This window comes from Atta cephalotes (assembly GCF_000143395.1).
Source record: "Atta cephalotes unplaced genomic scaffold scaffold00001, whole genome shotgun sequence".
In the NCBI taxonomy this organism is placed as follows: domain Eukaryota; kingdom Metazoa; phylum Arthropoda; class Insecta; order Hymenoptera; family Formicidae; genus Atta; species Atta cephalotes.
Genome location: NW_012130065.1, coordinates 1,178,246 through 1,189,787, shown reverse-complemented (window position 1 = coordinate 1,189,787; position 11,542 = coordinate 1,178,246). Strand labels below are relative to the sequence as shown.

The 11,542-nt window shown below is 31.2% G+C and overlaps 1 protein-coding gene across 1 annotated transcript in view; it reads left to right on the top strand.

Moving 5' to 3' along the window:
* Positions 1-11,542, top strand: part of LOC105627588 (valine--tRNA ligase) — a 23,608-nt gene that overhangs the window by 2,783 nt on the left and 9,283 nt on the right. Inside the window, exons 2-7 of the mRNA XM_012208903.1 lie at positions 4,918-5,088; positions 5,183-5,310; positions 5,444-5,608; positions 10,543-10,744; positions 10,836-11,124; positions 11,241-11,365. Of these exons, the coding sequence (XP_012064293.1) occupies positions 4,918-5,088; positions 5,183-5,310; positions 5,444-5,608; positions 10,543-10,744; positions 10,836-11,124; positions 11,241-11,365 (1,080 nt within the window). The remainder of the gene's footprint in view (positions 1-4,917; positions 5,089-5,182; positions 5,311-5,443; positions 5,609-10,542; positions 10,745-10,835; positions 11,125-11,240; positions 11,366-11,542) is intronic.

Below are 11,542 nucleotides of genomic sequence, written 5' to 3'. Positions count from 1 at the left end.
TATATATTACTTAACGTTAATTTTTATTATTTATTCGTTAGTATTACTTCTCCTCGTAGACGTAGTAGTAGTACTATATATATATATATATATATATATATATATATATATATATACACACTTAATGCCTTTTTCGTTAATTTTCTTTAAATAATTAACTTTGTATTTAATTTTACTGATATACATCACTTAAATTTTTGCGGTATAACAATTTTTTGATCCAGCATTCTTTTTACGGTTCTTTGTTCAGGCAGCACATCTATATTTGATGACTTATTCTTCTCTTTTCTTAAAAAGTTATTTTTTTATTGTAAATTTAACTTGATTGTTCTAATTGATCATGTTTATCCTAATTAGAACTGCAAACATGATCCATAAAATTGGAACATTCAGGTTTAATTATTTTGAAAATTTATTCGGTTACTCTTTTTAGGGATTTGCTATTCAGTTCATTCGAATTTTTAATGTTTTAAGTTAATATATTTGAAGAATCAAATCTATCCAAATCTGCAAATTTGTCAATATCTCTTTGTTGTCATCACGAATCAATGACCGAATTTCGAGTTGTATAATTATACAGCGTAATTCGTAATCGAGTCATATGCGATATCGGTCACAACTATCACAAATTTAAAGTTTCCTGTCGATTGAGACAGACTATTAAAAAACGCGTCGATACATGTATAATGTAATTGTTTAAATAGAAAAATAAGATGAAACTACAAAAAAGGGAAGTAATCGTCAATAACTTCTTGACGCAGTCTTCTTGACGTTGTCAAAATGATCCTGAGTAACCAACAAATTTTAGCCGTCGCTCGTTGTTTGTTAAAAAGTTATTGATAAAAAAAGTTACAAATTTATATTTACACTCCTTATTTATATGATTTGGTGATTTTCCACGCAAAGCGAGATTCATCTCTCCCTTTGCTTAGGGATGCACTTTCTACACGAAACGAATTCCATCCCATCTCTCTCCCTGCCAAGGGAGACATTTGACTTTTTGTGCGGATAGATAGATCTTACTTCATATAGAACGTCGTACGCCCTTACGAAGAGATTGTGTGGAACTCGCTTTACGTGCAAAGTTGTATGCCCAGTACACAGGGTGAGTCTGATAAAAAGTTGACGTTCTTTCGAAAATGATTAGAGGTAGGGAGAAGACATCTATTCAAAATTGTAGGATAAGTAGGAGACATCTATTCAAAATTGTAGGATAAGTAACATACTTTGATGATCTTGAAGAATTCTTAATGTTCTTGGTTTTCATACTACTAATAAAAAAATTTGGCTAATATGTCGAATAGGGAAGACAGCTTTGATGACCTTGACGTTGATATGTCGTCAAAGTCATGAGTCTAAGTGACTTCCACCAGGTTTTAGCCGTCGCTCATTCATTAAAAAGCCATCATTCATTAAAAAGTTATTAACAAAAGAAGTTTGAAAAATGATATCTCTTTTCTATTAGAAATTCTTTAAAGTATAATATACACTAAAATATATTTTACACAACTTTTTATGCGAAGTGACTCTCACCCCATCATCTCTATGAAGTTGGCACTCATTTTTCAAAAAATTAAATTTTGATCAAAGTTCCGAATGCACCCCGAAGAGTTCTGGAGTTCCTGCCCAAAATTGAGAATAGTTCCGGCGAATTAATATAAAAAAAAAATTAAAAAATTTGGGGTGCTAACTTCACAAAACGAAGAACGAAAAATCGCGATATCTTCTAAACTATTAAATCTAGCGCCTAAAATGATAATAACTTTTGATGGAACTCTTGGGGTGCTACACAAAACTGTCTACAGAACTTTAAAAAAATTTTCACCCCTCGGTTAGAAATTTTCGATTCAACGAACGAAAAATCGCGATATTTCTTAAATCGTTGGTCCTAGCGCTTCGAGCGTTAATAACTTTCGTCAGAATTCGCGGATGCTACTCAGAACTGTCGACAAAATTGCCAGAACTTTAAAAAATTTTTACCCCTCGGGTGTTAGAAATTTTCGATTCGACGAATGAAAAATCGCGATATTTCTTAAACCGTTGGTCCTAGGCAGGAATTCCAGAACTTTTCGGGACTTTGACCAAAATTTCATTTTTTGAAGTGCCAACTTCACATCCCATCTCTCCTTCTGCTTACGGGCGCATGACTTTCACACGCGAAACGATTCTTCTCTCCTGCTTAGAGACGCACGACTTTTATGCGAAGCGACTCTCACCTCATCTCCCGTCTGCTTAGGAGCGCACAACTTTTACACAAAGAGACTCTCATCCCACTCCCCCCCTTCCCCTTGTTTAAGGGCACACGACTTCCACACGAAGCGAGTTCCTTCTCGCTTAGTTGCTTTCTCGTCAAGTTGTCTATTCTAAAAACATAAAAATTATGTAAGAAATCATATAAGAAAATATTTTACTTTGTTAAAGCAAAAAAATTTATTTCATAGAACGCAGTTGTGCTCAAAAATTATTTTTATTGATGAACTTTTTTGTTAATAACTTTTTAACGAATAACGAGCGACGACTAAATCTGGTGGAATTTAGAGTCATGACTTTGATAACATATGTCATATATATCATTGAAGTTGCTTTCCTTATTCAGCATATTTAAAAAAATTTTTTAATGGGAAGGTATATTTTTTACTCGTTTTCGAGATGCTTAATGAGCTGAATAATTTTGCATTAAAATATCTTTTCGAAAATTCAACTATTGTCGGGATATAAGCCAAAATATTTACTTTCAAAATATTATCAGTGACAATAGAATTGCATAATAATACAAAGTAATAAATATCCTATATATCAATATATCCTTCCTGTGTATTCTGAAGTATGAGTTTACTAAACACAGTTGGAATCTTTTTTCAGCATACACTTGCCATTTCTAATTTTCGATTCAGTCCACATTTCTGCATTAAAATATATCTAGAATAATATACAATATGCATCGTTTAATAATTTATTTATATTAAAAAAAATCACAAAAGCAAATTCTTACCTCACATAACGTTGAATTATTAGATGGAGTCCAATCTTGTCCTATGTTTCAGCCCAAATTTTTCGTCTTTTTGAGTCGAGGAAAACACATCTTAAAATCCTTTTTCGCAGAATTTGTGCACTAATCTGCTACACAGCCAAGCATTGTAGCTTTAATGTTTCAACAAAGAAATAGGTTAAGTTATAATGATACTACACAAGAAATTCATATTCTTATTTTATTTTAAAAATATCTAATTTCATTGCAATTCGTCACTCACCTCACACTCTTCTTCTCAATTTGAATGACTCGCCGGCGAACGAATAACTCACCTCTGACACACAGAAAACTCGCTCGAAACAGTGTAAATGGCTGTATAAATGATGTACACTGTATGTATACTGATAATACACACGGGCAATTTCTGCTTTTGCCTCAATTTGGCGGATCAATATACCGATCGTTACTCTATTGGCCACTCTTATTATAGGTATTCTAAGTATTCTAGGTTAACTGAGTGCGTCCTTTTCTACCCGTTCTGCTCAAATTTCTGACACTCGGTCTAGAGATACTATGTCTATGCCCATAACCCAATATACTAAAATGAGTTACATTTTTGGAAAGCAGTGCCGCCTACGGAGTGCGCCTACTACTTCCACGCATACAGTTTATAACGCGAAACTATTCTACCCATCCCCTGATTAAGAGCACACAACTTTCCATGCGCGAAGTGATATCCACCGTCCCCTCTGTCTAGAGACGCAATGGGGAAGATGGGATAGATCTTGTTTCGCACGGAAAATCTGATGCTCCTAGACAGATCGAATGCGGAGTAGCTTTTAATATTGTATAAAGCAGAAATAAAACGTCCTTTAGTCCTTAAACTTTTTTATTAATAACTTTTTAACGGATTATGAGCGGCGGCTAAAACTTTTAAAAGGTTATTCAGGGACATGATTTCGATAACATGCTTCAAAGTCACTGGACCAATCTCTTTTGATAAGCATATTTACCAAATAAAGATCAAAAATGAGATTCAAATTAAAATTGGAAAATGAAAATTAAAATGAAAGTTAATCATATATTATGCCAATTAAAAAAATTCAAAATTGAAACTATTGTATTATAATTACGCATTAAATTAACATTAAACGAAAACTACAATTTTTATTCTATCGTAATATTTATTTTACATTATGCGTACTTCTCTTACATTATGCGTCTTCTAACATGAATAATTCTTTTAAATGATCACTATGTTTACAATGAAGTTTAGTTCAATTTGATATTATATCTATTAGATCTATCTCTATTAGTTTACAAGATAAAAAGGGATAATCACTTACAGAAACACTCTGTACGTAGGTGCGTGCATACAGAATCTTCAAAAAGTCCGGAAATGCTTAAATATCTCGAAAAAAAAAGCATTTTTCAGAAAAAATATTTCACACAGAAGTTGTAGAATTTAAAAAGATCTGTTTATTAATCACATTCGTTTGGCCCTGGATGGCATTGCCAAGGTCAGATCAAATTTACACACATCGATTTTTTTTTTTTAATGAAAAGCTCAATTTTTTATTGCATATTTTTGTAATTTATAGCTCGATAGCTTTTCAAAACAATATAGCAATATATTTTTATTAAGGACTTTTTGAGTTACAAGGCTTGAAAGTATCGCCGGCATTAGCATTACTTGTGATGTCCTGATGATAAATCCTGTCAAATGTTTAAGATCATGATCTTGACATCATATGTCAAAACCAAACTGTTTGGAGATTATTCCTCTTATTTTCATTTTTAGTGTAAAAAATATTAAATTAACTTCTTTTTAACTATTTTCCTTCAATCCAAGATTAATCATTTAGTAACTATGAAAAAGAAATATTGCATACTTGTAAGATAAAAATATTAGAACCTAGTTTATTTATTAATTTAATATGTTTTAGAAGAATGATAAGAAAAAAGATACTACAGCAATTTTGTATAGCATCAATACACCACCTGGAGAAAAAAAGGATATCATATGCCCGATACCGGATACATATAGTCCACGATATGTAGAAGCCGCATGGTATGCTTGGTGGGAAAAGGAAGGTTTTTTTAAACCAGAATATGGCGTTAGTAAATGAGAAATCGAAAAATATAACAATTTGTATAATAACATTAGATTAAAACATACTTATCTGTATACATATTAAAATTTTACTTTAGAGAAAAGATATATTAGAAGAAAATCCAAAAGGAAATTTTATAATGATAATGCCACCACCTAATGTAACTGGTTTCTTACATCTCGGACACGCTTTGACTAATGCTGTAGAAGATGCTATTACTAGATGGTATAAATATTACATAAATTCAAGAAATAATTTGACATTTTTAAAAAGATTAGAACAGCTGTTGTGTGTATATGTGCATGTAAGCGCATATACGTGTGTTACATTTTTAATTGGTCGAGTGCAATTGATTTAGGAACCGTATGAAAGGGCGTACAACACTTTGGAATCCGGGTTGCGATCATGCGGGTATCGCCACTCAAGTAGTCGTAGAGAAAAAGTTGTGGAGAGAAGAAAAGAAATCTCGTCATGATATTGGTAGAGAAGAATTTATTAAGAGAATTTGGCAATGGAAGTATGAGTAAGTGTAAAATTGTAAAGATATCAAACAACTTTCACAATTATACATGTATAAAAAACATAATGTGAAAAATATACTCATCCACAAAAAAGGTACACTGAGAATTTAGAAAAAATTTATCAAATTTAAAAAATAATTATAATTTGGTAAAAATAAAGAAGGTAAAAAATATAAATAAAAATATGAATAAAAATGCAAAATGAAGCTTTAATTACTTGAATGGTAGCTTTAAGATACTTGAATGGTACTTATGCTATTAATTATATTCGATTATTCTTTTTAAAATGGCAGATAACAAAGTGAGAAATACAAAATCGATAATTAAAAACATCGAGATACTATTAAAAATGGATGATTTTATGGAAAAATTCGCGTGACTGTTAAAATTTAAGTGATCCATTTTCACTAACGTTGATTAACTTTAATCTCGGTTTCTAATTATAAAAATTAGAAAAATTAGAAAAAGAGTAAGTTGAACCTTGATTAAAGTTAATTTATGTTGGTGGAAATAGGCATAAGAGTAAGAAATTGTATCTTCAAAATGCTTTTTTATCCAGCTTGATCATTTTTTGTTGAATTATTTCAAAGTTAAAATACTACTATTATTAGCTCAAATTATGGTTGTAATTTTTCTTAATATGAACTATATGGAATTTGATTGGTCGAAATTAAACTTTATTGTGCGTGTGTACGTGCGTGTGCATTTGTGTATTAATAGTGAATATGATCTCTTCGTATGCGTATTATCCCATTTATGCGATTAAATTTATTTCTTATTAGTTTTTTAATTGCATTCCATTTATTTTCAAGAACTCTTCGCGCGCACGCATACATAAAATTAATGAAGTTCAATTCCGCCCAGTCAAATTTTGTGCAGTTTATATAGGAAGAATTACAACTATAATTTGAACTTCAAAAATGCCAGAAGGTTTGCCATGTCTTTTTTTATCCATTGCTAATACCCGTATCACAGCGATTGGAGATTACGTGTGTTTGTGTTTGCATCTCTTGACTACTTCAAAAAGAAGCTATTGACTAGTAGGTTCCTTTTTAATCAACAGATGCAAACACGAACACAAATACAATCTCTAATAACTAGTATGATACCATCATAATGCCAACGTTTCATAAACCTTGCTGTTCACTTATCAAGGCGAGGATTCGAGGAGTATATTTCTTTGGAGGAGCACGCTCTCCGTCCTGAAAAAGTGAACAACAGGGCTCACGAAATGTTAGCAGCAATGAAATAAAAAGACTATAACCCACAAATCTTCTGATATCTTTGAAGAAAAAAAATATGTGAAAATCTTAAAAGCAGTATAATTTGAGCTAATGATAACGGTATCTTAAATTTCGAATAACTTAGCGAAAAATAATTATATCCACCTCAGTGAAGAAGCATTTTAAGGATAAAATTTTATATAATAAACAATAAAAATCTTATTTTAGATCATGTGAAAAACACAATTAATACGAACTAGAAGTTAAATGGCTGCAACAGTCGAATCTGAATCTTTAATGCTTAAATAATTCAATATAAATTATACAGGATGTATAAAAAAAGGTCTGGAAATGATCGAATATCTTGAAAACAACGCATTTTTGAAAAAAATGTTTTAAATCCTACAACAAAAGTTGTAGGATTTAAAAAGATCTATTTACTGATGACATCCATTTAACCTTGGATAGCGTCATCAAGGTCAAGATCAAATCAATTTTTTTTAATGGAACGCTCTATTTTTGAGGACAGAATCTAATAGCTGGTATCAAGAGCTTTTCAAAACACTATAATAAAGTTATTTTTCATTGTAACTCACTTTTCAAGTAAGGCTTGAAAGTTACAGTATGCCGGCATTACACAAGGTATCCGATCACTAAAATTTCTTGAATGTTGTTCAAGATCATGTATAACATTGTCAAGATCAAGGCCACTGGAGATTATTCCTCTTATTTTCATTTTTGCACTAAAAATTCATTTTTACATTAAAATGAAAAGAAAAAATACAACCTCTAATAACTCTTGACCTATTAGATTCTGTCATGAAAAATAGAGTCTTCCATTAAAAAAAATCATTGACCTTAACCTGGCTACATCATCCAAGATCAAACCGATGTGATCAATGAATAAATCTTTTCAAACCCTACAATTTTTGTCTGAAATATTTTTCCCAAAAATGCTTTGTTTTCGAGATATTCGATCCAGACATATTCTTATATATAGGAAGGACAATGGCATGCAAAAGTTTCTGGCCAGTGACATTTTGTACTCTAATTTATAAAAAAAAGTATGATAAAATTTTAATCATTATTAAGTGCTAATACAAGATGTGAGTAATAATGTAATGAAAATATATTTATGTTCATGAAAATATTATGATAATAATATGATTAATTTAATTCCTGCCGTTCGCTATTAGAGGGTGTCGGATCCAATGCTGGTGAGTTTCGACAATGAAGTCGCATGTTTTTTGTAGTTTAGATATTGCTGAAGTAATTCAATCCTCATAGGTTAGATTTCTCGACACCAAAGAGATTTTCCAATCAATTGAAAATGAATCACGATAAGCTGTTTTTTCGACATGTACTTCTTCATTATTTTAACCTCAAGAAAACCGCGGCTGAACTGCATCGTTTATTATCTGAAGTGTATGAAACTCCATCGAAAAGAACATGTAGAATTTGGTTTGAACGCTTTCAAACGATGATTTTTCGAAATGTGAAAGACAAAGAACGTCCCTTGCTTTGCATTTGGTGGAATCAGGGGGGATGTGCTATATGAGTTTTTGCGTTCGAATAAAACCATTACAGCTGATCGCTACTAACAATAATTATGCCGATTGACGAGTTGATGAAAAAAAAATTGCGTAGCCAACAATCGATGCAAAGTCATTTTTTGCATGATAACGCATGTTGCGAAAAACATGAAACAGATACTTCTAGAACTTGAATGGGAAATCCTCCCATATCCAGCGTACTCTCCAAACTTCATATTATTGGATCTAGACTTGATATCATCAAATTATCATCTTTCCCGATCGACACGCCCTTACGGACACACACATTTCTCCACTTATGAAGAAGTTCAAAAATGGATGGATGAATGAATCGAAAGACCGCATTCTATCATCGTGAGATTACCTTGTTGATTGAAAAGATAGGAAAACGTAATAGAAAATGAAGGAAATTATTTTGATTACGGTATTCATTCATCTTGTGAAACAAATCAATTTTGAAACGAAAAAATGACAGGAATTAAGTTAACCACCTAATATTTATTATTATAATTTTCATATTTATATGTGCAAAAATATCTGACTATTTATATTACGAGAAAAATTATTAGTCCATACATTCTATAATGCACTTTAATTAGTTTAAACTATGTTTCGATATCATTTTATGGCCACACTTTGTAGCGACAACAGCGGCACAACGATTGTTGTGGCAATCGATTCAATTAGTCGATTAATATAAACAAGCAGATGAAATTTTATTCCATTCTTCTTTCAAAGATTGCAATAATGCAACTTTATTTGAATGTGTATGTTTGAACTTCTAGCTGTTTTCTTAATGTTTTATCGGGTTCAAGATCCGATGATTGAGATGGTCAGCTTAAAACTTTCACATTTGTATCAGAAAATCATTCTTTAACAACTTTGTGTATTTAGGATCATTATCTTGCTGAAATATCGAATTCTGTGGTATTGTTTTTTCAACATATGTTAAATATATGTATAAATATTGTTCTAAAATGTTCTTCTATTCTCTTTTATTGATCTCTGCAAGTGGACCGACTTCTTCTACAGAGAAAATTCCTCAAATCATCACACTTTCTCTACCACCTTCCTTGCTTTACAGTAGGAATTTGATCGAATCATTTCTGGTATCAATCGTAGATTGATGCTGTCTATCACTTCCAAAAAGATTAAATTGAGATTCGACAGAGAAAGCTACTCTTTTCCAATCTTCGACTGTCTAATTTTGGTGATCTTTAGCAAACTATAATCGGGCCTTCTTATTCTTTTTACTAATTAATAACTTTTTAGTACCTATAAGGTTGAAAAGTCCTACATCGTGTGGTCTTCGTATCACAGTATTACGGCTAACATCGGCAAGGTTTTTCATCATATAATTCGCGTTCAATTTCGGCAGCAGTTGATTTTTCTTGATATCCGCAGTTGATTTGCGTTTAATGACACGATCTATTGTACTTTTTTATATGTTTTTCATGGCCTTTCATTATGCGGACGATTTTTTAATCCATATCTAGCACGATACTTATCTATAATATCATTTATGGTTGGTTTATTTATTGATAATAATGAAGCGATCTCACAAGAAAACTTTCTTCTTTCGTCTATTGAAAACTTAATTATTTTGATTATTAATTTTACATTTTCTAGCTCATTTAATCATTTGAAATGAATAGCCAAATATAAAACCTAATCTAATGTATTTTTCTTTCCTGTTTCTTTTTTATTTTATGCCTTTTTCCTTTTTTGTGACCGTTTTATCGATTTTGTGTTTTTTGTATGTATTTCTGTCTCTCCCAAAGTGCATCAACTTTTATCTCAGCTGACAGAAAACAAAAACTGGGCAAGAAGGTAAGAAATAAAAAGTGATAAAAAGCAAAAAAACAGGAAATAAGAAATATCGTAGATATTTATAGATAAATTAGATTTATACGATATTTATATGATAGATAAATAGATATTTATAGATAGATCGTAGATACAATAGTATTAAACTTAATTGCCATTCAAGTATTCAGTGGATACTTAAAGATGCTTCATTTTATATATCTTAATTCATATTTTTATTTTTATATCTAGTTAATATTCAAAATTTGATAAATCTTTCTTAACTTTTCAGTGTATTGCTTTTGCGACTCAGTGTATTTAATTAAGATACCTATTTGAAACATTTTTATTTAGAAAAGGCGATAGAATTTATTCACAGTTGAGAAAGATAGGTGGTTCCTTCGATTGGAGCCGTGCTTGTTTTACAATGGATTCTAAATTATGTAAAGCCGTAACAGAAGCATTTGTGCGTTTGCACGATGAAGGTATTATTTATCGCAGCAATCGTTTAGTTAATTGGTCTTGTGCTTTAAAAAGTGCAATTTCAGATATTGAAGTGAGTACATAGATTCTTTAACAAATGTATATTTTACAAAGAATTGTGAATTAAATTTGAAAATTTTTAAAAACATGTTTATTGAAAAAAGGTCGATAAAGTGGAATTAAAAGGGCGGACTCTTTTTTCTATACCTGGCTACGAAAAGAAAATAGAATTTGGGATTTTGGTGTCTTTTGTTTATGAGCTCCTTAATTCAGAAGATAAAATAACTGTGGCCACTACCCGTATTGAAACCATGTTAGGAGACACCGCTATTGCGGTGCATCCAAAAGACAGTAGATATATTCGATATATTGGAAAATATGTACAGCATCCGTTTTGTGACAGACATATACCTATTATAGCAGACGAATTTGTCGACATGGAATTTGGCACAGGTATAGCTCAATCATAAAATTTTGAATCATAAATAAAATATTGAAAGTAAATCTATCGTAAAAGTAAAATTATAGTGAAAGTAGACTAGATCAAGAATAACTCATTTATTTTGCAGGTGCTGTAAAGATTACGCCAGCTCATGATCCGAATGACTATGAAGTTGGAAAGAGGCACAATTTGCCATTCATCAATATTTTTGATGATGAAGGAAATATTATTGGAGATTATGGAAAATTCACGGTATTACACACACACACACACACACACACACACACACACACACACACACACACACACACACACACACACACACACACACACTCACTTAATTAATATAATAATATATATATAGTAGTATATACTACTAGTATATATGTACTAAGTTAACGTTAACGTTAACGTTACGTTCCCCGTACC